Consider the following 27,304-nt stretch of genomic DNA (forward strand, 5'->3'; position numbering starts at 1 on the left):
TCAGGGAAAGTGTTATTGAGAGACTGGCATGTGTTCTGAGTTAATTACTAGTATCTGTTTTACTCCTGGGGGGATTCTGCGCCCCCGCCCGCAGATTCTCTTTGCCTCCTTGCAGAAACAGGAGAAGCTGCACCAATGTGCGCACTCTCTCTCGCACGCGCGCAGCTCAGATGCATCTGTTCAGGCAGCCGGGGAGAGGTAAATCACTGGGGGTGAGTGGGATCTGCTTTCCTCTTCCCTGCACAGAACACCCAGGGCTTGGTCAGATCAACACCCAGAAATTTCCCCTGGCTGCAGGAAGCTCTGCACTGCAGAGAGGGGGGTCTGGGTGGGGGTTCCGGGTGTGGGGTGGTGAGGCTCAGTTGGAGCAGGCGGTCCAGATGCATGGGGGTTGGGTGGACAGGGAGAGCAGCTCCCTATCTAATGATCCACTCCCCCCATCCGTGCACCTGGAACCCCCCACTGAGGCCCCCCCCACCGAACTTCCACCCTGCTGAGCCTGACCCCCTGCATGAGGAGCCCCCCACACGCAAACCTGCACCCCATTGGCCCCAACCAGCTACATCCTGACCCTCCACCCCACCCAGCCCTATTCCCCCAGACACCCACACTGAGCCCTAACCACCTTCACCTGGACTCCACTACAGAGCCCCATTTGCCTTGCACTCAGAACCCTGCACTGAGCCTCTGTGCATCCAGATTCACCCCCACCGAGCTGTCTGCACCCAGATTGCACCACACAGAATGCTGGTACTCTTGAGGGAAGTCTGATCCAAAAAATAAATTTTTTTAAAATTCTGCAAAGTTCTGCATAGCTTGTTTGTCAAAATAACACAGAAACACAATAATAATATAATCACACCATTTTCAATTATTTGCTGACTAATATTTTGAAATAAATTACCAAAATAATTGAAAATGGTGTAATTATAATGTGTTATTTTGACAAATGAATTTTGCAGAATTTTTATTATTTGGTGCAGAATTTTTAATTTTTTTGGTGCAGCATTCCCTCAGAGTATTCTAGTGTCTAAATGATAAATTATAGGTATAGTAAAATCTAAAGTTACAGCTAAATTAAATTTGTATTTAAACTCAAATTTGGGTTTGTTTGTGATTTACATTATATAAATGTAAAATTAAAGATAAATTTTCATTGTAGCAAATTCTAGAAGAAGAAGATTTCAAAGGAGAAGATTTCAATCTTTTTCAAGTAGCAGGCCAGAAGTGCTTAGAAGAAGGTTATGCAGCAGAAGTATTAGAAGTAATTCAAAATGAGAAAAATAAGGTAAGGTTAAATCTGCATCTGTGTGTATTTTAGCAGTATACTTTAAACACATAGGTAAATAGGTTAAATTTTGCATATTCCAGCTGTTTATACATTGTTTGAGAGTTTTATTCTTAGTATCTCTGTAAGATACAAATACCATACAGTACGCACAAAGATGTACAATTTCAGGGCACTGTACCAGCTATACACTGAGAGACATGTACAGTTTGTATAGACCCAGATTCATCTTTCTATGAAACTGTTTTGGCAATGATTACTGGACCTGAAACAAACATAGCCAACCACAAGAGGTCACCTCAGAGTAGGGCAATCCTTTCATGTCATACAGGCATGCTAGTGGCTCCTACATGTGACCACTCCAGGCTGTCCACATAGGAAGCAGGGGCTTCCTCGTACTGAGTAATTCTTGATTCCTAGATCAGCCCCTTAGAGCTGTTGTTAGCTGGAGCATCTTAGAGCAGCCATCAGGCTGCATTGCCTTATGTTGGGGATCCAGGTTGCTGCACAACTGGTCCAGGACAGAAAGAGTTGAAGAAGTGGCTTAAAGCCAACTTTGTATATTTCCTCCTGAGCAGTGTACTGTTTAGCTGTAAACAAGGATATGAGGCACAGTGTCCTTAACAAATCCTTTCATTAATAGTTCATTAATTAAGATAAACAGAAGAGAAGAGAAAAGGAGGACTTGTGGCACCTTAGAGACTAACAAATTTATTTGAGCATAAGCTTTTGTGAGCTACAGCTCACTTCATTGGATGCATTCAGTGGAAAATACAGTGATTTTAAGAGAGATTTTAAGGCAAATTTTAAAAAGGGAAAGTGATAGTGACTCTTTGTTGGGGCAGAGAGAATTCCAGATAGATGGACTAAAATTGGCCAAGAGTCTAAGAAGAAAGCGAGCAGACAGGAAGTAACAGAATGAAAGTTCAGAGACGTATATGGCCAGTTTGGGAAACTGGGAGAACCTACTTAAATGGGATACAGAGATAGATAGGAAGTCAGAAAAGGTGATGCGGGATGGAATAATATTGTCCCACTTCATGGAAAGATGGAAAGTAGTCTGGTTGCAGCCTCTGTACCCCATTAATTTTAGAGTAAGCATTTAAGACCTGAAAAGAACAGTTTACCTCCTTCCTCAAATACTGTGTTCTCTCTAATTTTTGTCTGGAATTTTGCTACTACCATCCAATAAAAGAGTTAGAACACTGCCTATCCCTATTTGAAAGGCACGTTCACATACACACCTGGAAATGCATAAGTTTATATTGACATAGGAGAAAAACCATTCCATGTATATTTTGGAGAACGCTCTTCAGAATTTTCATCCATTCTGCCAAATAGGGAAGGAGAGCATAACAGATGCCCAGAACAGAACATTGTAATGATAAACTTTGTATTCATATTAATGACTATGGTATGTTACAACCAGCATTGATCACAGAATTATAGAAATGCAAGGTTGGAGGGGTCCTCGAGAGGTCACCTAGGTCAGCCTCCAGCATGGAGTTAGGACAAATATACCTTGACCATCCCTGACAGGTGTTTGCCTAACTTTGTCTTAAGAATCTTCAATTACAAGGATTCCACAACGTCCTTTGGAACTCTCTTTATAGTTTAGAACGTTTTTCCTAGTATCCAATCTAAATCTCCCTTACTGCAGATTAATCTGATTACCGGTACGTCTTATCCTATCTTCAGTGGACATGGAGAACAGTTGCTCTCTGTTCTCTGTATAATAGCCCTTAACTATTGTCAGGTGTCCCCTCAGTTTTTTTTCTCAAACCTAAATATGGTCAGTTTTTTTAACTTTTCCTCATAGATTAGGTTTTTTAAATCTTTGATCATTTATTTCTCTCCCCTTTGGACTCTCTCCACTTTGTCCACATTTTTCTTAAAGTGTGGTGCCCAGAACTGAACACGGTACACCTGCTGAGGCCTCACCAGTGCCAAGCATAGCAGGACAATTACCTTCTGTGTCTTACATTCGACCCTCCTGTTAATACATGCCACAGTGTTGTTAGCCTTTTTTGTAACTGCCTCATATTGTTGATTCATATGCAATTTGTGGTCCACTATCACGCCCAGATTCTTTGCAGTAATACTACCACCCTGCTAGTTATTCCCCATTGGTAGTTGTCCATCTGATTTTTTCATTCCTAAGTATAATACTTGGCACTTGTCTTTACTGAACTTCATCTTGTTGATTTTAGACCAATTCTCCAATTTGTCAAGGTCATTTTGAATTCTAATCCTGTCCTCCAAAGTGCTTGTAACGCCATCCAGCTTGGTATTGTCTGCAGATTGTATAAGCATGCTTTCCACTCCATTATCCAAGTAATTAATGAAAACATTCAATAATACATCCTCCCATTTTGACAGTGAACCATTGCACAATGAACACTTTTGAGTATGGTTTTTCAAACAGTTATGCTCCCATCTTATAATAATTTCATCTAGACCACATTTCCCTAGTTGCTTATGAGTAAGGTTAAGATTTAGTTATGGGTATTTTTTAGTAAAAGTCATGGACAGGTCACAGGCAATAAAGAAAAATTCCTGGCCCCGTGACCTGTTTATGACTTGTACTACATACCCCTGACTAAATCTTTGGAGTTCTGGTGTGCTCCGGGGGCACAGCTGCTCCTCTGGAGGGGGAAGCTCCGGGGCACCCGCTGGTGCTATGGGGGGAGGCTCCGGGGCACCCGCTGGTGCTGTGGGGGGAGGCTCTGGGGCACCCACCGCTGCTGCTGGCAGGGGGATGGCCCAGCCACCACCACTGCTGGCAAGGGCAGCCTGGGACCATTGCTGTCGGTGTGGGGGAGGAAGCGGTGCAGCTGGCTCTGGGGTGGGCCAGTACAGTTGGCCCCGGGGCTGCCTGAGCTGCTCAGGCAGCCCTGGGGTCAGTCACACCTGCTGGCTGCAGAAGTCGTGGAGGTCCCGTGACTTCCATGACAGACTTGCAACCTTACTTATGAGACTGTCATGTGGGAATGTGTCATAAGCTGAACTAAAATCAAGATATGTCACATCTACGCCTTTCCCCCATCCATTATTCCAGTAACCCTGTCAAAGAAGGAAATTAGGTTGATTTGGCACGATTTGTTCTTGACCGATCCATGTTGGCTATTACTTATTAGTTTATTGACCTCTAGGTGCTTACAAATTAATTGTTTAATAATTTGTTCTAGGATTTTACCAAGTATCGAAATTAAGCAGACTGGTTTATAATTCTTGGGTCCTCTTTGTTCCCTTTTTTAAAGATAAATACCATGTTTGCCCTTCCCTAGTTGTCTGAGACCTCACCCGTCCTTCATGAGTTCTCGAAGTTAATTGCTAATTGCTGAGATTGCTTCAGCTAGTTCCTTAAGTACCCTAGGATCGTTTTCATCAGGCCCTGCCAACTTGAATACATTTAACATATCTAAAAATTGTTTAACCTGTTCTTTCCCTATTCTGACTTGTGTTCCTTTCCCCTTATTAATATTAATTGTATTAAGCATCCGGTCACAGTTGACTTTTTTAATGAAGACTGCGGTACTCTGAAACCTGAAGTAAACTAGGCATTAAACACCTCAGCCTTCTTGATGTCATCCATCATTCATCTGTTTGTCATCCATAATCTATTGACTCTTTTTGACGTATATATGTATTCATTTAGGATTGTATTTTAAATCCACTAAATTTTGGCCTGTTTTCTCTGTAAATCTGATTTACAGGTTATTGTCAAGAGTATGGGCTGGAATCTTATTTGTCCTCTTGTTAGATCCATTTTGAGTTATAAGCAGGAAGATGAGAAGAGAGAACATTGTCTGAAAATACTAGATCAGTTGGTGCAGGTATGTTGTTGAACCATGTAGTCTTAATAAAGGCGAATCTCATATAATTATTATACAATTACAGTACTTTATTTAAGTCTCTTAATGTTACAGTGTTTGTTCTGTAAATCTTTACTTTAACCAGAAAACTTCCTTGAATTGAATAATGGATTTTCCATCCTGGACTGGATGTTGTTTAATGATATTAAAGTCCTGATATTTGTTGTCTCTTGTTGAACCCTTGACAGCAATATAAATGTGGAAGAGCATAGGCAGACAAGTGATATATAAGATTTTGTGAAAATGTATCATTTTGAATTTAATTCAAGCAGTAGAGTATCCTAGAATCATAGAATATCAGGGTTGGAAGGGACCCCAGAAGGTCATCTAGTCCAACCCCCTGCTCGAAGCAGGACCAATTCCCAGTTAAATCATCCCAGCCAGGGCTTTGTCAAGCCTGACCTTAAAAACCTCTAAGGAAGGAGATTCTACCACCTCCCTAGGTAACGCATTCCAGTGTTTCACCACCCTCTTAGGGAAAAAGTTTTTCCTAATATCCAATCTAAACCTCCCCCACTGCAACTTGAGACCATTACTCCTCATTCTGTCATCTGCTACCATTGAGAACAGTCTAGAGCCATCCTCTTTGGAACCCCCTTTCAGGTAGTTGAAAGCAGCTATCAAATCCCCCCTCATTCTTCTCTTCTGCAGGCTAAACAATCCCAGCTCCCTCAACCTCTCCTCATAAGTCATGTGTTCCAGTCCCCTAATCATTTTTGTTGCCCTTCGCTGGACTCTCTCCAATTTATCCACATCCTTCTTGAAGTGTGGGGCCCAAAACTGGACACAGTACTCCAGATGAGGCCTCACCAATGTCGAATAGAGGGGAACGATCACGTCCCTCGATCTGCTCGCTATGCCCCTACTTATACATCCCAAAATGCCATTGGCCTTCTTGGCAACAAGGGCACACTGCTGACTCATATCCAGCTTCTCGTCCACTGTCACCCCTAGGTCCTTTTCTGCAGAACTGCTGCCTAGCCATTCGGTCCCTAGTCTGTAGCTGTGCATTGGGTTCTTCCGTCCTAAGTGCAGGACCCTGCACTTATCCTTATTGAACCTCATCAGATTTCTTTTGGCCCAGTCCTCCAATTTGTCTAGGTCCTTCTGTATCCTATCCCTCCCCTCCAGCGTATCTACCACTCCTCCCAGTTTAGTATCATCCGCAAATTTGCTGAGAGTGCAATCCACACCATCCTCCAGATCATTTTTGAAGATATTGAACAAAACCGGCCCCAGGACCGACCCTTGGGGCACTCCACTTAATACCGGCTGCCAACTAGACATGGAGCCATTGATCACTACCCGTTGAGCCCGACAATCTAGCCAGCTTTCTACCCACCTTATAGTGCATTCATCCAGCCCATACTTCCTTAACTTGCTGACAAGAATACTATGGGAGACCGTGTCAAAAGCTTTGCTAAAGTCAAGAAACAATACATCCACTGCTTTCCCTTCATCCACAGAACCAGTAATCTCATCATAAAAGGCGATTAGATTAGTCAGGCATGACCTTCCCTTGGTGAATCCATGCTGGCTGTTCCTGATCACTTTCCTCTCATGCAAGTGCTTCAGGATTGATTCTTTGAGGACCTGCTCCATGATTTTTCCAGGGACTGAGGTGAGGCTGACTGGCCTGTAGTTCCCAGGATCCTCCTTCTTCCCTTTTTTAAAGATTGGCACTACATTAGCCTTTTTCCAGTCATCCGGGACTTCCCCGGTTCGCCACGAGTTTTCAAAGATAATGGCCAGTGGCTCTGCAATCACAGCCGCCAATTCCTTCAGCACTCTCGGATGCATGGAACCTTGAACCATGCCGGCCCCATGGACTTGTGCACGTCCAGCTTTTCTAAATAGTCCCTAACCACCTCTATCTCCACAGAGGGCTGGCCATCTCTTCCCCATTTTGTGATGCCCAGCGCAGCAGTCTGGGAGCTGACCTTGTTAGTGAAGACAGAGGCAAAAAAAGCATTGAGTACATTAGCTTTTTCCACATCCTCTGTCACTAGGTTGCCTCCCTCATTCAGTAAGGGGCCCACACATTCCTTGGCTTTCTTCTTGTTGCCAACATACCTGAAGAAACCCTTCTTGTTACTCTTGACATCTCTGGTTAGCTGCAGCTCCAGGTGCGATTTGGCCCTCCTGATATCATTCCTACATGTCCGAGCAATATTTTTATACTCTTCCCTGGTCATTTGTCCAACCTTCCACTTCTTGTAAGCTTCTTTTTTATGTTTAAGATCCGCTAGGATTTCACCATTAAGCCAAGCTGGTCACCTGCCATATTTACTATTCTTTCGACTCATTGGGATGGTTTGTCCCTGTAACCTCAACAGGGATTCCTTGAAATACAGCCAGCTCTCCTGGACTCCTTTCCCCTTCAAGTTAGTCCCCCAGGGGATCCTGGCCATCCGTTCCCTGAGGGAGTCAGTCTGCTTTCCTGAAGTCCAGGGTCCGTATCCTGCTGCTTACCTTTCTTCCCTGCGTCAGAATCCTGAACTCAACCAACTCATGGTCACTGCCTCCCAGATTCCCATCCACTTTTGCTTCCCCCACTAATTCTACCCTGTTTGTGAGCAGCAGGTCAAGAAAAGCGCCCCCCCTAGTTGGCTCCTCTAGCACTTGCGCCAGGAAATTGTCCCCTACGCTTTCCAAAAACTTCCTGGATTGTCTATGCACCGCTGTATTGCTCTCCCAGCAGATATCAGGAAAATCAGTCACCCATGAGAATCAGGGCATGCGATCTAGTAGCTTCCGTGAGCTGCCGGAAGAAAGCCTCATCTACCTCATCCCCCTGGTCCGGTGGTCTATAGCAGACTCCCACCACTACATCACTCTTGATGCACACACTTCTAAACTTAATCCAGAGACACTCAGGTTTTTCTGCAGTTTCGTACCGGAGCTCTGAGCAGTCATACTGCTCCCTTACATACAGTGCTACTCCCCCACCTTTTCTGCCCTGCCTGTCCTTCCTGAACAGTTTATAACCATCCATGACAGTACTCCAGTCATGTGAGTTATCCCACCAAGTCTCTGTTATTCCGATCACGTCATAGTTCCTTGACATCACCAGGACCTCCAGTTCTCCCTGCTTGTTTCCAAGGCTTTGTGCATTTGTATATAAGCACTTGAGATAACCTGTTGATCGCTCCTCATTCCCAGTATGAGGCAGGAGCCCTCCCCTCACAGACATTCCTGCCTGTGCTTCCTCCCAGTATCCCGCTTTCCCACTTACCTCAGGGCTTTGGTCTCCTTCCCCCGGTGAACCTAGTTTAAAGCCCTCCTCACTAGGTTAGCCAGCTGTTACAGTACATGCTGAACTTTTTCTTTTACCTCTACCAGTTAAAGTGGTCTCATACCAAAGTAGAATTAAATGTTATTTGGCCATAGCAATCTAAATATCCTTACATGTGGCTTCAGTCTAAATGCATGTTTTAAAGCAGAAGTTTTCAAACTGTAGGGCGTTCCCCCTTAGAGGGGTGGAAAGGAATGTTTAGAGGAGCTCGGGCCAGCTCCACGCCGGGGGGTTCAGAGAGGGAGCACTGCCTCCATCCCCTGACTCCCCTCAGCAGGCCACCAAGTCAATGTCAACACCTTCATGCCCAGCACTGGCTCCACTCCCAGAGACCAAGGCACACTTCTTCCCACATCCTGAAACCCCGAGGAGGGAGGAGCAGGTATTGCAGGGGCACATCCAAAAATTGTAACTCAGAGAGGGAACTCAGCTCAAAAATGTTGAAAACTACTATTTTAAAGAAAGCATGAGCTTTTTTTGGTTTTTAGGTTTTGGTTTTTTGTAACAATAATGTCCTGGATGTTTTGCATCTTCTGTCCTTGTCATGCAAAAATTGTGTTACAGTTTTGGAAGTACATTTATTATTGTAAAGGTACTTAATGTATTACTTTAGAGATAAACAACAGTACAGTGGCTTGATCCTTTCTTGCAGCTGTGTAATCCAAAGGAACTTTTATTGGGTTTACTTGAGCAGATTGAGCAGACCTCTGGGGAACAGATATCCCAAACTATTCTGCTCTTGCTTCAACCTCTACAGACAGGTAATGAGCACTTTCCTATCTGATTGTACACTTAAACAAAATAGCTTTCCTACTCCATTTTAGTGCATTCATTTAGTTGCTGTTGAAAAAGATTTGGAACATTTCTAATCTGATTGTTTTATTAGTTGTATTTAAAGTAGTGGTCTAGAACACCTAGTGTTCTGGGGGAGCACGTGAAATATAATTTCAGTACTTACTGAGACCTGTTATAAGAGTGCCTGAGGACACAATTAATGGTTTAAATGCAGAATATTGCTTGTACTACAAATATTTTACTTTCTGTGGGTTGCCCTCCTCCTCCTGAAACAGTCATCTGTAACTATGCCTTTTATTCACTTACCCTTTATAGGTATTGAAAGTTAACCAATTCCTGCATATCAGTGAAAGTCACAAACTGCATATTTGCTTAAAAAAATACCTGTGAGCTTGGAGGACAGAATGTAACACCTCTCACCACTGAAAACACTAGCTGTGAATGCAGTTTTTCTAGTGGTATAAAGCATTGCATTTTAGCCTGCACAATATATCTGATCTGAAAATCACATCAATCTAATATTTTTTTTATTCACTAGTTCTTTTCATTTCAGTTCTGATACGATATTAGTGGCTGCTGTCCTGAGACCCACTAGAGCTTAAAATCAATGTTTCTTTCAAAGGAATGTCCCCTGTAGACACGGCATATACCAAGAGAAGGAGTTTTTGTGCTGGTATGCGAATACTGCCTCCCTGAATGGCGTTAACTATGCCAACAGAACTACTCTTCTGGAGGTCTACGCTGGAGATTTTGTCAGCATAGCTTTCTCACTAGCATGTGGTTTTTTCACACCCCTACCCAATTTAGCTATACTGGCATAAGTTTTAAGTGTAGACCAAGCCTAACCTTAGTGGTTCACAAGATACAGGCTGCTAAAATTATGTTGGAATTTAAGGGGAATGTTTTGGTAATTAGAACAATGTCTTCTGTTAAGAGTCTGTGGACTCGCTTCTCAGCTGCACCCCGTGTCCCTAAGTGCAGCTGAGATGAGGGAGGAGTCTGTAAAGGAGCTAATTGTGGCACACTGATTTTGGGGCCAGTGCTACACTGATCAGAACAGTCCTGATGTGGTGCAAAAGGGCCAGATTTCAGCAGACATTTGATATAGTCTCTTGTTTTGCCAAGATTAGAAACACTTTGGTGGTACAGATGTTTTCAGGGCCAGGAAGGGTTTGCCCCTTTGGGCCAGTGATCTAAGAGAGAAATTTTCAGTATTTATGTCCACTTTACAGAGTCAGGATTTGTTGTATATTAAAATGCATGGGATGCTGTTGTGATATTTCTTTGCAATACTCAACCCTATGGTGCTGGTAGTTATAACATCCCAAAACTAACAGGTGTAGAATCCTCTGCACTTGTTCATAGTATTGCAGGTTTGATTTTATTTTTTTTTAACCAAAGGCTGTTCAATACAGTCACCTAACTCAACACAGATCTTATTCTTTGCTTTTTCTCAAACCCTGAATCTGCTATAGCAGGCAAAAGCTTTTGTGTTATAAATGAGAAGAAATTAAGATGTTCCACCTCTGTAACATCACTTGTGGGGGGAAATAGTAGATAACTAGATGTTTAACAACACTTTTTCTTTTTATTACAGTTCTATTGAAACTTCATAGCAAGAAGTCATACTCAGTGGGTTTATCTTTGTCTACCATTTTAAATCAACTCTCTCTCCTGCCTGTACCTTACACAAAAGAACAAATACAAGAAGATAAACTTGGCCTCTGCCAGTGTTGCAATGCAGTAGTAGATTTTGCTAAACCTTTTGTGGATGAAGTTGTTAAAAATATGGAAGGCTCAACAGAAAATGATGACAAGGAGCTCAAAGAAGAATTGCTAAAATTGTGAGTAGCTTACTTCTGCTTAAAATGCATGTGTAATGAAACAAAATGAGCAATCAAAATTTCTTGCACCAGCAGTGAATACACTGTTGATGTTTTATAGTTTATCAAATAAACTGTTTTTAATGTGTTTTTAAAAAAACAAACCCTTCCATATTTGCGAACTATGAGAGGAAGGGCAACGCTCATTCCCCTCCTGGCTGGCAGGTGGTAGAAAAGTACTTGTATAAGGGGTGGGAAGCCCAGCCAATGGCCCCTACTCCTTCCTTGCATTTACACCAGGATGAGGGACATCCCTCTTTGGAGGCATCAGGATCCAAGCTGTGCCCCCAGCCATGAGAGTATAGGGGCGAAAAACAGGAAGCGGAGCCAGTCCCTGAGATTGGAAACTCCCCCTTCAATCCACCATGAGCAGCAGCAGGGGTAAGGGGTACAACAGTTTCAGACCCCCTGGAGACAATGTCATTATATTCTGTATTGGTGGTTTTGGTAGTGGTTTTTGTTAAAAGGTTCTAATTATAATCATCTTCTTTTGTTTCAGTTGTTTGAAAAGCTTGAAATACCCCTTATTAATAGCACAGCTTGATCAGCTGCATGAAGATATTGAAGAAGATCCCTTAAGGCATTTTGCAGCTGAAATTCTAGTAAGTGCAGTTAAAACAAATTATATTGACTTACAAAATCAGTCACTACAATTCAGTATTCACTATAATCAGTTGGCTTCCTGATTTGGTTAGTAAGATGGTTTATGAGATTCTGTAGGGTAGTGCTGATGAAGGTACAGACTTGGAATAATATCAGATCCCTATGGTCAACAAAACTTGGCTTTGAAAGTAAAAAATCTGTGAATGTTATGCAATAAATGACTAGCATTTAATGGACCAAATTCAGCCTGCATGGTACATCTCTTTGGGCTGCTGCTCTCTGAATTATCAGCAGCCTCCTCTCTTCTGCAGCTGGCCCCATCCCCATAGATGTACTAATCTATCTGGGCTTCTAAAAGGAGACAATGAGGTGAGGTCCCTACGTGACCAAAACTAATGCAATTCTGTGTTTGGCTTTTTAAAAGAACCGAGTTTGTCCTTCTACTTACTATAGCCCTTTCCTTTTTATAATAATTGATGTCATTGGGTAGAGCTGCACTTTAAAAATCTAAGAGTATCATATGTTGGATAAAGTTAAGAGTATTTTCTATTCAGGACACCCACTTAAGCACAAACCTAACGTTAAACATGTGCTTCGGTCCCAGTGACTTCAGTTGTTCTTAAACTCATGCATAAGTGATATCTTGAATTGGGGTGTATAAACTAGAGCCCTGCAGTGGGACCAGGATCCCAGGGTTTCCACAGGATCCCAGGGGTTCCGCAGAACCCTCTGCCATAATAGCGGGAGTGGATAGGAGTGGGTATTGCGGGGTCTGTCAGGAGTGGGATTAAAAATAGTCCCGCACATGGCTCTAGTAATATTAACTGAAATTTCAGGAAGCTAATCTACAGGGTAAATAATTGCAGTGCCATCTTATTAGATCACACAACCAGTGTCTCCAACCCTGATTAGGAGAGATTGCTCTTTGTGTAGGTCCTAGATAACTGAGTCTTAATGGACTATTTCCTGTTAGCCCGTAAGGAAATTAATAACTGTGTCTTCAGAGCAGGGTTTGAATACTATGTGGCAAATAATGTCTGGGATTGCACTTTGAACAATGAAGAGAAAACAAAATACAGCATAGCTGGTCATTATGTGAGCATCATCCATTCTGTGCACTAAGTGAGGCAAAGGTTTGTGGGGGGAAAAAGAATTTGTGATCATGTAATTAAACACTGTGTCATAGAGTATACACACAAGGTGGCCAAATTAAGATTGCACAGGCAATGTCAATTCAGGCATTTCCTAACCTTTGAGTGCTTGACTTTGCCACCTTAATAATTTTCTTAAATGTAGTTTTGATGTCTGTAACTATACACATAATTACAAAAAATATTTTCAGGAATGATTGTACATATGGTAGGTAGAGATTTTACTATATAAAATTTAAAATGTGAATCCTAATTTAAAACTTAATATCTGTATTTCCTTTTATAAAGCGGCTATATGGAATTGACTTTTTTTTTTAAATAAACAGGGTATTTTATTGGATATAAGAGAATTGTTACCAACATTGTTTTTACACCATGGAAGCAGAAATCAGAACTGGGATAATCAGGATTTTTTGGATGTAGATGGAAAGCATTCTGCAGATTCTTTGGCATGTCTGTCATATCTTGTGTATGTTCAGTACTTTGGTATTGATTGTTTTCCAATGGTCTTTAGGTAAGAGCTATTTTCCCTCCATTTATTAATAGTGGCTGATTTGTTGAGGTTCTTTAAAGACATTATCAGGAGCAGAAGAAAACCTTTTACTATTAGGTTTCAGAGTAGCAGCCGTGTTAGTCTGTATTCGCAAAGAGAAAAGGAGTACTTGTGGCACCTTAGAGACTAACAAATTTATTTGAGCATAAACTTTCGTGAGCTACAGAATCCAATGAAGTGAGCTGTAGCTCTTTTAATATTAATCACTAATTATTGTGTAAGCCTTTGTGTTACATTAGCATTCATTTCAGGGCAACGGTCATGTAATAAATGGTATGTGTGCAGAGGTGTTTTCTCTTTTAGGCCCCAATTCTGCAGAAACTTATGTGTGTGCTTAATTTTAGACATAAGTAGTCTCACAGAAGGAGCCATGGACTATTTATATGTTTAAAATTAAGCATGTAAGTGTTTGCAGGATTGGAACCTTAGTGTGGTGATAAACAAGTGTGGGAGAGTTGAGGGGGGACATCCTGATTTTTAGCACACATCTATTTTGAAGGTATCCATTTAGCCTAAAATTACTTTTAATTTTATGAAATAGTTACTATTCCTATATATAGTTCCACAGAGACTATTTATATATCAACATGTAGGCAGTGTGGTCTCTGCAATTATATTTATAAATAATTTTTCTGTTTTAGTCCATCATATCTTCTACAGTGCAACATGACACATATTGAGGTCCTATTGAAAAGGTAAGATCATACAAAATTTGGAGTTTCAAATACTGGATTTGTTTCTTGTTTGTCTGGTTTAATTGTCCCACAGTTGCTTTCTGATCTGTAGTAGTAATTTATGAAATCAGACTTTGAATTTACGATTCAAATTGTGGGGGAAAACTCTTTTGAAACTGAGTGTTAATATGGTACGGCTCAGCACAAGATGATGCCCCTTCCCGCCAAAGAGTTGTAAAAAGTTGTCCCAAACACAATACTTCTATGTGATATGCTCTTACATTTTTCAGTATGTTTTACAGTATTCGTTTCACAACTGTGTTTTATTTATGGAAACCCAAACTAAGAACATTTTAAACATTCCAGTTTTCTGAATTTGAATATTTAGTAGTACTTCTGTAACTAAATTACACAGTTGAGAATGAAGTGAGGTTGCCATGGAAATATTTGACTCTAGCCTATGATAGTATGCTATCTTCATCTGTATCATGGCCTTCAATAAATAGAACACCAGACTTACTTAAGTGTTGTAGTCATTTGCCCCTTTATTGTCTACAAAGAATAAGTCCAAGTACTACTCTACAAGCATGAGTGTTTCATAGATTATCACCAATTAAGATGAACACTCCACTGTGCCTTGCTACAACTTGGCCTAAACTTTTCAGTCTCTTTAGATTAGGATTCACTCTCTTCTGCTCATGTTTGGAAAAAGTTTGCAGAGTTCTACAGTTGGGAAAGTACCATTTTCTTCCTTTTAATATCATGGCGTCTGAGGGACTTGAGCTCTTTCCTTTGAACGCTCATAAATATAGAATGGAAATATCAGCTCTTGATCTCAAAAGGAGTCAAATCTACAAACTCTTCTGTTTAGTGTAGTTAAATAATTCAGTTGACGGAATGATGACAGGAAGCAGAATAGGAACTGTTGGTAGCTGAGCTTGTTTTTAGATAGATCCTGTACTACTTAGTTAATTCTTAAACATCAACAAAACATTTTTGAATTCATACTTTGAAACTGGTGATTTTCTTAATTTCTTGTAGGACAGAAGAATCTGTGTTAACTAAAGGACTTGTAAGTTCCTTTTTTTTAAATCAAATATTGAATATTCTTTGTAATCTATGTTATGGTACAACCTTAATTTCCCTTGTCTGTAAAAGATGAGGATAATATTGCATACTATAATTTTAGAGTTATTGAGGCTTAATCAGATAAGCCCCAGTCTTGAAAGCACGTTGCATATGAATAAATCTTAAATACATGCATAAATGTTTGCAGGATTGCGGCCTTAGTTTGTGAAGTGGTTTGAGGACCTTGGATTAAAGTACTGTACAAGTGCAAAGTTACGTTGCCTTCAAAATTATTTTTTATTGCTTGTAGGACCTGCTTGGAAACTGTTTATTGAGAATGGGAGATAATAGCCTTCACCACCAGTATTTGGAATTCAAAGGCTTCATTACAGCACCTCAGGTATTAGGATGCAATGTAAACAAGTATTTTTACTTAAAATGCCATGTCATGTCTAGCTGTTCCCTAGGTGGGTTGAGAGAGAAGAATTTAGAGAATAAAAGGATTGCCTCACTCAAAAACTTAATTGATTTTGAAACCATCCAGTGTCTTGCTATTAAGAATTGTTAACTGGAACAGGGAGCCTGCAATGGTTATCCACCTAGGAAGCAAAGTTTATCGCCCTCTTTCTTTCACCACCAAACAGCATCCCTATATCCCATTGCCATCCAGTGGCAATCGTGGTGGGCAGGACAAGCCCCAGAGATTGGATTCAGGTGCAACATGTGACTGTCATGTCCCTGTCCCTTCTCCCCTCCCCTACACACATTATGCAGCATGAAGAAGCAGGCTGGGGAAGAGAAAGGGAAAAGAAGAGTTAAGCAACAACTTTCACCCACCAAAGGGGGGAAAAACTGGGGGTATGAAACTGCTGCATGTTCTCCTCCCTCCACACTCGCAACAAAAGGGGGCTCCTTTGCTCCTATCTTAGTAAAAGTCTCATCCCAGCTAGCAGGGTGAACATTGTGAATGCAAATATGCAGTGCCATTTTTATATATAAAATTTCGATGATGAATTCAGATTTCTGCATCTTAATTTGCTATAAGTTTGTGAAGGATTGGAAGCAAGACAGGTACCCTTGTGTCTGGAATTGTTTGATGCCTTCCTATATAGTGAAGCTTTTTAAACATTTAACTTGAAGTTTTTTAAAATTTAAAAAACAATTTTATGCCAGAGGAGTGCAAGAAGGCCATTCCACCAGTTCGCTACCCTCTAAATAAAATATGTATTCCCTTCAGTGTTAAACCAGAGACCCATAGTTCAGTAGATTCACTCAATTTCAGACATGTCACTCTTATATTAAAATGATCCATGGCCAGTTTAAATACAACATTACCATTTCTTAAGTCTTCTCTCTTGTGAAACAATCTCAATTGTCACTCTCCTCATAAATAGGAACCTAAGTTCCATTGGTTGCATTTTTACCTACATCATATTCTACAAATACATGTTAAAATATAACTAAAATTATACCAGATTTAGTCTAACCCAAGTGAGAGCACACAATATTAGAGGTTATATTTGTGTTGATAGAAACTGTGACAGGGTCGGGCCAGATGGCTACAAGAGAGTGATAGAAGGCAGATTTATTAGCCCCAGGTTAAGTAGGTCCCTTTTCCCTGGGTAAAGTAACAGGGAAGGTTCCAGAACAATCAGGAACTTTCTGGAAACAATTAAGACAGACAGGCTGATTAGAACACCTGCAGCCAATCAAGAAGCTGCTAGAATCAATGAAGGCAGGCTAATCAGGACACCTGGGTTTAAAAAGGAGCTCACTTCAGTTTGTGGTGCATGTGTGAGGAGCTGGGAGCAAGAGGCACTAGGAGCTGAGAGTGAGAATGCTTACTGCTGGAGGACTGAGGAGTACAAGCTTTATCAGACACGAGGAGGAAGGTCCTATGGTGAGGATAAAGAAGGTGTTGGGAGGAGGCCATGGGGAAATAGCCCAGGGAGTTGTAGCTGTCGCACAGCTGTTCCAGGAGGCACTCTAGACAGCTGCATTCCACAGGGCCCTGGGCTGGAACCCGGAGTAGAGGGTGGGCCCCGGTTCCCCCCAAGCCTCCCAACTCCTGGTCAGACACAGGAGGAATTGACCTGGACTGTGGGTTCACGAAAACGGCCAAACTGAGGGCTGCCGTGAATCTCCGAGGGGAGCAACTCTGCCAATAAGTGCAAGACCCACCAAGGTAGAGGAGGAACTTTGTCACAAAACCAATATTCTGTTGTCCTCCTTCGCATTTGTTGCACACTGGACTGAGAATTTCAGCGTAAGGTCTATTAATACATGCATGCTTTTCTACTGACCACAATAGCTAATTCAATGACATTTAAACTATTCCTAGTTTCATTGTTGTTTCTTTGCAAATGCATCACCTTATACTTTTTAAATTTCAAACTCCTCTTCTAAGCCTAATCTATCAAGAATATTTTCAGAATAGTTCATCCATGAAGTCTTGACCACTTGCTCTATTTTAGTATCCATGGTAAATTTAGTGATCTTTATACAGCTTTGTGTAAATCAATACTAGATATCAGTCCATTCTCATTATAAAGCTCTGTCTCATTTACTCCTTATCAACATCCACTAAGAAAGTGGACACAAGAACAAATGGATATAAACTGGCCATCAACAAGTTTAGGCTTGAAATTAGATGAAGGTTTCTAATCATCAGAGGAGTGAAGTTTTGGAATAGCCTTCCAAGGGAAGCAGTGGGGACCAAAAACCTAACTGGCTTCAAGAGTTGAGCTTGATAAATTTATGGAGGGGATAGTGTGATGAGACTGTCTACAATGGCATGTAGCCAATCTATGACTGCTAGCAGCATATATTTCCTATGGCTTCTGATGGGACACCAGATAGGGAGGGCTGAGTTAATACAGAGAATTCTTTCCTAGGTGTCTGGCTTGTGGATCTTGTCCACATGCTCAGGGTCTAACTGATTGCCATATTTGGCACTGGGAAGGAATTTACCCCCGGATCAGATTGGCAGAGACCCTGGGAGTTATTCGCCTTCCTCTGCAACACAGGGCATGGGTCAACTTGCAAGTTTAAACTAGTGTAAATGGTGGATTGTTTGTAACTTGAAGTCTTTAAATCATGATTTGAGAACTTCAGTAACTCGGCCAGAGGTTAGGGATCTATTACAGGAGTGGGTGGGTGAGGTCCTGTGGCCTGCAATGTGCAGGAGATTAGAGTAGATGATCATGATGGTCCCTTCTGGCCTCAAAGTCGATGAGTCTAAGAATTTCTGACATGATCTACCTTTCACAAATCCATATTGGCTCGGACCCATTTAATAATACATTTCTAAATATAACCATAAATATAAACTTGAAATATATTCCTGATAGATTTTACTTACAGGGCTAGTAATAAATCTCTATTAAATTCAGAAACTAGACTTGATGTTTACTCAATTATACAGTATTTCAAGTTTCAAAATACTTCTAAAATATGGTTAACTGCTCACTTGGTTGGTTCCCAGTTTTAGATCATCCACAGATGCAGGCCATACCTAACTGCTATTTTGCTTACTTTCGTTTCAGTATTTTCAGTCATTTCAGTTATTTATTTCTCATTAGTGCCCACAAACATCTTACAGCTTATGTTCAGAAAATTATTAAAAAAAATTAATCACGATTAGTTGCACGATTAAAAAAAAATTAATCGCGTGATTAATCGCACTGTTAATGATAGAATACCATTTACTTAAACATTTTTGGATGTTTTCTACATTTTCAAATATATTGATTTCAATTGCAACACAGAATATAAAGTGTACAGTGCTCACTTTATATTTATTTTTGATTACAAGTATTTGCACTGTAAAAAAACAAAAGAAATAGTATTTTGCACTACAGAACATGTATTAGGTGAATTGAAATCTCCTTATCATGAAAGTTGAACTTACAAATGTAGAATTGTTAAAAACAAACAAACAAACCTGCAGTCAAAAAAAAAAATGTAAAATTTTAGACCCTGCAAGTCCACTCAATCCTACTTCTTGTTCAGCCAATCACTCAGACAAACAATTTTGTTTACATTTGCAGGAGATAATGCTGCCTGCTTCTTGTTTACAATGTCACCTGAAAGTGAGAACAGGCATTCTCATGGCACTGTTGTAGCCAGCGTCACAAGATATTTAAGTGCCAAAAGCGCTAAAGATTCATATGTCCCTTCATGCTTCAAGCACCATTTCAGGGGACATGCGTATATGCTGATGATGGGTTCTGCTCCCTAACAATCCAAAGCAGTGTGGACCAATGCATGTTCATTTTCATCATCTGTCAGATCCCACCAGCAGAAGGTTGATTTTCTTTTTTGGTGGTTTGTGTTCTGTAGTTTCCACTTCAGAGTCTTGCTCTTTTAAGACTTCTGAAAGCATGCTCTGCACCTCATCCCTTTCAGATTTTGGAAGGCACTTCAGATTCTTAAACCTTTGGTCGAGTACTGTAGCGCAGTGGTTCTCAAACTAGGGCCGCCGCTTGTTCAGGAAAAGCTCCTGGCGGGCCAGGCCAGTTTGTTTACCTGCCGCATCCACAGGTTCGGCCGATCGTGGCTCCCACTGGCCGTGGTTCACCGCTCCAGGCCAGTTGGGGCTGCTGGAAGGGCGGCCAGCACATCCCTCGGCCCGTGCCACTTCCCGCAGCCCCCATTGGCCTGGAGTGGTGAACCACGGCCAGTGGGAGCCGCGATCGGCTGAACCTGCAGACGCGGCAGGTAAACCAGCCTAGCCTACCAGGAGTTTTCCCTGAACCAACGGCAGCCATAGTTTGAGAACCACTGCTGTAGCTATCTTTAGAAATCTTACATTGGAACCTTCTTTGCGTTTTGTCAAATCTGCAGTGGAAGTGTTCTTAAAATGAACAACGTGTGCTGGGTCCTCATCCGAGACTGCTGTAACATGAAATATATGGCAGAATGCAGATAAAACAGCAGGGGACATACAATTCTCCCCCAAGAAAGTTCAGTCACAAATTTAATTAACACATTTTTTTAATGAGCATCATCAGCATAGAAGCATGTCCTCTGGAATGGTGGCTGAAGCATGAAGGAACATACAAATGTTTAGCATATCTGGCACGTAAATATCTTGCAATGCTGACTACAAAAGTGCCGTGCAAATGCCTGTTCTCACTTTCTGGTGACATTTTAAATAAGAAGAGGGCAGCATTATCTCCTGTTAATGTAAACGAACTTGTTTGTCTTAGCGATTGGCTGAAGAAGAAGTAGGACTGAGTGGACTTGTAGTCTCTCAAGTTTTACATTGTTTTGTTTTTGAGTGCAGTTATGTAACAAAAAAAAATCTACATTTGTAAGTTGCACTTTCAAGACAAAGAGTTTGCACTACAGTACTTGTATGAGGTGAATTGAAAAATACTATTTTTGTTTATAATTTTACAGTGCAAATATTTATAATAAAAATATATATTTTGATTTCAATTACAACACAGAATACAATATATATGAAAATGTAGGAAAACATCCAAAATATTTAATACATTTCAATTGGTATTTATTGTTTGAGAGTGTGACTAAAACTGCAATTAATCACGATTAATGTTTTTGAGTTAATCACGTGAGTTAACTGTGATTAATCGACAGCCCTACAGAAAATGTATGATATTCTAAGTAATCCTTATAATGCTCCCATGTGGAGTAGGAAAGCAGGGAAATTTTCCCTATGGAAGGGAAAACTGATACCACTTTGTCAAAACAGACAGTGATTTCTTTTGACATTTGATATAGTTTCATGGCAATCCCAGACCCAGTAGAAAATCTGAGGTTGAGTCCTACGCTCTGCTATTCTGTCCTTAATTCACTCCTCTGTGTCTTACTACAGCTTTTACCACTTGTTTTTCTTGCTTGCAGCCTGAGACCCCTTCAACACCCGTGTGTATAGTATTCTGTCTTAAAAACAGACAGTCTAACAGCTCTGAATTTCCTAGCTTTTCCTTTTTATAAAAACATGTTTTGATTTTATGTTCATGATTTGACTAGAATTTAGTCAAGATACAATTGTGTAGGTACAACCAAACTTTATGTACTTTTTTCCAACTGCAGGATTTGGTTAAAGTGATGACCCTTTGTCCTATAGAGCATCTGGTATGTAATTTAATCATTCCGAGGGGTTAGAAGTGCTAAATTTGTTTTATTTTAATTAACTGCAAATGTCTTCATAGAATTTTTTTCTTTTAGCGAAAGAAGAGTTTGAGGATATTGCAGTTATATATAGACAAGTTTGATGCAGAGGGAAAATACACTTTGTTCAGGTATGCATCCTGCATGAAATGCAGAAAAACATGTCTTGATGCAATTTAATTGCCTAAAGAAAAGGAGTACTTGTGGCACCTTACAGACTAACCAATTTATTTGAGCATGAGCTTTCATCCGATGAAGTGAGCTGTAGCTCACGAAAGCTCATGCTCAAATAAATTGGTTAGTCTCTAAGGTGCCACAAGTACTCCTTTTCTTTTTGCGAATACAGACTAACACGGCTGTTACTCTGAAACCTTTAATTGCCTAGTAACTCAGTCAGAAATCATGGTAACTGCATGTTAGGGGGCTTATTCCTTCACCCACTTACTTCCCTGGTCCTTCTCACATGAACAGAGAGCAACAATACCCAAAGTCCAAAGGTGCAAACAATTTGATGTTTCTTGGGGTGAACTTCCAGCAAACATGATTCCAGTTTCCTTCCTTAGTGTCCCCCTTCCCAGCTCTGACACCACAGAGCCTTACACCTGTGTCCCTGTTCCCATTCCTGCCCTTAGCAAAACATGATTCCAATTTCCTTACCCCAATCCCTGTTCCAATTTCCCCCTTTAGCAAAACATGATTGCAATTTCCCCACCCCATTCCCTGTTCCCATCTCCCCCACACACCCACCCCCTCACTTCCTGATTGACTGCAGACTATATAGTAAAACTTGAGTTCTGCTTTGCTATATCTTAACTAATCATATTCCTGAAATTTAACTAACCAATCCTAACATATTGTAACATGATTATGTACCCAATTATATCCCACCACCTTAATTTAGTTTACACTCAGCAAAATTAATTATACAGCAGACAGAAACAATCACGGAACCAGACAGAGGTTATACAGACAAACAATAACAAAGTGGGAACTATAATGACAAAACAATACAGAAGTGAGGATTTCACATACCAGCTATTGATAAGTGAGTTCTTGCCAGACAGAAAGCTATCAAACTAAGTTTCCCTTTACATTTTCTAGGCACTTCCCTTTCTCTGGAGGTGATAGGCACTATCAGGACAGGATTGTATTCCTACCAGCCCAATAGCACCTTATTTCAATGTGACTAGTTTGGAATGTGAGGATGTGACTGTTTGCTTCCCAGCTTATGGCTGCCTCTGTTGCTTAGCTGAAGGCCTTAGCCTAAGAACAGGGCCTCAGACTGTCACAGTAAGAGAAGGCCCTTACACCAGCAGACAGTGATTTTGATTCTTTCTTTTGTACCTCTAGAACTAGCCAAGTGATAAGAATACACCTAAATTCTTAGAGCGTAGGCCTTTACAGACAGGCCTGAATATCTATCTATATCCTAACACTGCATAGGAGCTCACATAGGAGCTACCATGTTAATTTCATGACAATGGCAATTGATTTTAGTTTTCTTGTTACTAAAAAACAAAACACTGAAGCCAGCCCTTTTGTGAACTCCAAAGATTAGGGGTAAAATTCTGGCCCCCTTGAAGTCAATGGCAAAACTCCCATTTATTTCTATGAAGCCAGAATTTAATCTATTCATTTTTTTCAATGAAATGTAATGCAATATCTAGGAGATACTGTCTTTCTCTATTTTACTTTAAAGGTGTTTATTGAAGACAAGCAACCACGCTGGCGTAGAAGGCTATGTTATACAAAATATCAAAAATCAGATTGATTTATCATTAAAGGTGAGAATATTGTAAGTTCCTACTTTAGAAAGTGCTTTCAATACCGTTTTTAAAGAATTCATATAGTTTAGGCTCCAAATTATTTATGTATTACATATGAAAATACTGTGTTAAAAGGAGATTTGAGTGCTTGACCTTGCATATTTAAAGTTAAGAAATGCAAGAATTAAAGTTGCCTGTGCAACATTAATTTGTCCTCCTTAAGGTTATGCATTATGATACAGTCTATAATTACACAACTACATACTATTTTATTTACAGGCTGAAGTCTGACTTTCTCTGTAGCTGCTGCTCCAAAGCAGGAGTGCACTTGAGTTTTTCAAAGACGAGGTTACCAGATTTTTTTTTAACATGGGCAAAATGTATTTTTCCCTTCTTGGAAGCTACTGAACTGTTTCCATTGAAATTTTAAAAAAAAATAGTTTGAGGTAGATACCCAGCATGGAACCATTTTAGCCCAAATGATTAAAGTTTGGCAAAGTTATATAAAAGTATCTGAAAACAAGTTCCGATAATGGGAGGTGTTGGGCAATCTTAGCAGGTGATGCTACTACTGCAATGATAGTATGCACACCCAGCTTTCTAAAGATCACTCTTCTGGCCGATTTAGAAAAACACTTCCGTACATGCTTACATCCCATTGACACTGTTGTCCTGACTCAGGATGCCTTCCTGAATTGGGGCTTTGTTGGTAGATATCCTTCTAATTTTACCTGTGGGTGGTGTTAATATCCACCAGAATAATTAACCACTTCTCTCTGTCCCACACATGCTGTGACATGACACTTCATTATAGCATAACAGCAGTAGTAAGATAGTGTATGATTGAGATGACTGTTTCATTCCAAGCTGTTTTCAATGAATTACCCACCTGCAGAAGTAAAGAAACAGATTGATAGAGCCAGAAGAGTTCCCAGAAGTTACCTACTACAGGACAGGCCTAACAAAGAAAATAACAGAACGCCACTAGCCGTCACCTTCAGCCCCCAACTAAAACCCCTCCAACGCATTATTAAGGATCTACAACCTATCCTAAAGGATGACCCAACACTCTCACAAATCTTGGGAGACAGGCCAGTCCTTGCCTACAGACAGCCCCGCAACCTGAAGCAAATACTCACCAACAACCACATACCACACAACAGAACCACTAACCCAGGAACTTATCCTTGCAACAAAGCCCGTTGCCAATTGTGCCCACATATCTATTCAGGGGACACCATCACAGGGCCTAATAACATCAGCCACACTATCAGAGGCTCGTTCACCTGCACATCCACCAATGTGATATATGCCATCATGTGCCAGCAATGCCCCTCTGCCATGTACATTGGTCAAACTGGACAGTCTCTACGTAAAAGAATAAATGGACACAAATCAGATGTCAAGAATTATAACCTTCATAAACCAGTCGGAGAACACTTCAATCTCTCTGGTCACGCAATCACAGACATGAAGGTCGCTATCTTAAAACAAAAAAACTTCAAATCCAGACTCCAGCGAGAAACTGCTGAATTGGAATTCATTTGCAAATTGGATACTATTAATTTAGGCTTAAATAGAGACTGGGAGTGGCTAAGTCATTATGCAAGGTAGCCTGTTTCCTCTTGTTTTCCCCCCCCTCCTCCCCCAGATGTTCTGGTTTAACTTGGATTTAAACTTGGAGAATGGTCAGTTTGAATGAGCTATTACCAGCAGGAGAGTGAGTTTGTGTGTGTATGGGGGTGGGGGGGATGTGAGAAAACCTGGATTTGTGCAGGAAATAGCCCAACTTGATTATCATGCACATTGTGTAAAGAGTTGTCACTTTGGATGGGCTATCACCAGCAGGAGAGTGAATTTGTGTGGCGGGGTGGAGGGTGAGAAAACCTGGATTAGTGCTGGAAATGGCCCACCTGATGATCACTTTAGATAAGCTATTACCAGCAGGACAGTGGGGTGGGAGGAGGTATTGTTTCATATTCTCTGTGTATATATAAAGTCTGCTGCAGTTTCCACGGTATGCATCCGATGAAGTGAGCTGTAGCTCACGAAAGCTTATGCTCAAATAAATTGGTTAGTCTCTAAGGTGCCACAAGTATTCCTTTTCTTTTTCCTAAAATTACCGTTTGTGCAGCAGTTTCTCATGCTTAGTCTCAAAAGTATGTTGTTTTCCTTATTGATACTGGGATATCATCACATAGTTCTTTATCCAAAGGACAGAGAAAAGATGCTCTTTTGGTTGAGGTACTGGATTGGGCTCAGGGGATCTGGGTTCAGTTCCTGACTCTGCCACAGACTTCTTGTGGTATCTTGTGCAAGTTGCTTAGGCCAAAGTTTTCCAGTGAAAGTGCCTAAACTAAAAATGGCCTGATTTTCAAAGGTGCGCACGACCTGCTGTTTCCATTTACTTCAGTGGGATGTGTTGGTCCTTGGCACTTCTGAGATAGGCCACTATTAGCTTTGTGTCCAAATATAGGTTTAGGAACCTACCTTTAGGCACCTAGGTTTGAAAACTTCTGTGTTTCTCTCTATGCCTCTGTTTCCCATCTGTAAAATGGTGATAATACTTTTGTACCTCGCCCAGGTGTTGGGAGAAAATGATCATTAATGTTGTGAAGTACTTGGATTCTGCACTGCTGGTGGGAGTCATATAACAACTGAAAGATCCCTCCCATCAACTGTTCCCATCCTTGCATTACTCACCTACCTAACAGTGGCTGAGCCAGTTGATTTAAAGATCATATTAACAGACTCAAAGAATGGTGTGGTTAGGTGGGGCTGGGAAGAGTAGAAATGGAAAGAGAGTCTAATGACTCAGATAAGAATAGAATGGATAGCTTGAGTGGGTGAGCTGGGGAAAGAGTGTGGAAATGTCTGATCTTGAAAAGATTAGTATATTTTGATCATTTTATGGTAATCTGCATACATCTTTTTCCGTAAATTGATTTCCTCATTTTCAGACACTGCCCAGTGGTCATATTGTTACACTACATGATTACGCAAAGTGTGAATTTAAACTTTTTCTCTCTTTTTCCCTGTTGCTTTCCAGAAAGCAAATGACAGTAAGTGGTTTACTGGACCCCAGCTGGTTTCACTTCTAGATTTAGTGCTGTTGCTTCCTGAAGGGGCTGAAACAGATCTTCTCCAAAACTCAGATAGGTGAGATGTAATCAGAACTAGAGTAAATCTAAATCTGTGTGTATCTGTATGTATGTGTGTGTATATATATAATTTGAAGATTGCCCAGATTTTTATTTAATGACAAAGTAAGTGCAACTAAGCAAGTGACTGCTGCATAATCTATGAGGAGAGTATCAGTTTGTCTCAGAATTTTAGAACCAAGGATGGAAATTATTAGTTAAATAAACTAGTTCCTCCCTGTGATAAGGTGCCCCCTGCCTGGGGTGCCCTCCTATGGCAAGCCATTGCATGACATGCACGTCTGCCTCAGTTTCCATCCAGTTGGAATCCATCCATGCAAAGGAATATTGTCTCTTTTAGTGGCAAATTTAAACCCTGATATAAAAAGTCACAGACACCTAAGAACATAAGAATGGCCACACTGGGTCAGACCAAAGGTCCATCCAGCCCAGTATCCTGTCTGCCAACAGTGGTCAATGCCAAGTGCCCCAGAGGGAGTGAACCTAACAGGTAACGATCAACAGGTAACAGTGACTCCAAGATCTTTCTTGAGTGGTAACAGCTAATTTAGACCCCATCATTGTATATGTATAGTTAGTTTTATGTTTTCCAGTGTGCATTACTTTGCATTTATCAACATTAATAGCAATAAGAGGTTACTTACTAGTAACTATTGTTCTTCAAGTGTCACCTGTGTGCTAGCTCTTCTGTGAGATGTAGTGCCCTGGCATCGAGCTGCAGAACTATCTTGAATCATGCTCCTTCAACAGAAGAGAGCTCATGCGAGGGTGATGTAATTGCCCTACTGTATATAAGGAAGTGCATCATCCCACAACAGTCTCAATTTCTTCTCCCTAACCGCAGACATTATATAGAAATCTGAGGCAGAGGGGAAGTTGGGCAGGTAGTGTGAGTGCACAGAGATAGTTCTTGAAGAACAAAAGTAACCTCTTTTTCTTCAAGAGCGTCTCAGGGTTTTCCCATTTGTGGTAAAACAGTAAGGAGTGCTCCAGCAGGTGGAGGATGGACATGGAGTTCTTCACTAAATATCGACTGGAGCACGGCTTTCCC

General features: G+C 40.9%; 1 protein-coding gene across 3 annotated transcripts in view; it reads left to right on the plus strand.

The window, feature by feature from the left end:
* GLMN (glomulin, FKBP associated protein) overlaps window positions 1–27,304 on the plus strand; it is a 46,200-nt gene that overhangs the window by 8,477 nt on the left and 10,419 nt on the right. For 2 of the 3 annotated variants that reach the window (XR_014712581.1, XM_084635756.1), the window contains exons 3-15: window positions 1,163–1,288; window positions 5,005–5,124; window positions 9,111–9,219; window positions 10,851–11,097; window positions 11,636–11,738; window positions 13,217–13,404; window positions 14,085–14,138; window positions 15,159–15,189; window positions 15,496–15,585; window positions 21,249–21,290; window positions 21,384–21,457; window positions 23,026–23,110; window positions 26,142–26,251. Coding sequence is in view for 2 of the 3 variants with exons in the window: in XM_084635756.1 (XP_084491882.1) it covers window positions 1,163–1,288; window positions 5,005–5,124; window positions 9,111–9,219; window positions 10,851–11,097; window positions 11,636–11,738; window positions 13,217–13,404; window positions 14,085–14,138; window positions 15,159–15,189; window positions 15,496–15,585; window positions 21,249–21,290; window positions 21,384–21,457; window positions 23,026–23,110; window positions 26,142–26,251 (1,379 nt within the window). In the remaining variant the exon portion in view is untranslated. The remainder of the gene's footprint in view (window positions 1–1,162; window positions 1,289–5,004; window positions 5,125–9,110; window positions 9,220–10,850; window positions 11,098–11,635; window positions 11,739–13,216; window positions 13,405–14,084; window positions 14,139–15,158; window positions 15,190–15,495; window positions 15,586–21,248; window positions 21,291–21,383; window positions 21,458–23,025; window positions 23,111–26,141; window positions 26,252–27,304) is intronic. The other variant, XM_084635757.1, reaches the window with a different exon arrangement.

This window comes from Lepidochelys olivacea (assembly GCF_965140295.1).
Source record: "Lepidochelys olivacea isolate rLepOli2 genome assembly, chromosome: 8".
Classification (NCBI taxonomy): domain Eukaryota; kingdom Metazoa; phylum Chordata; order Testudines; family Cheloniidae; genus Lepidochelys; species Lepidochelys olivacea.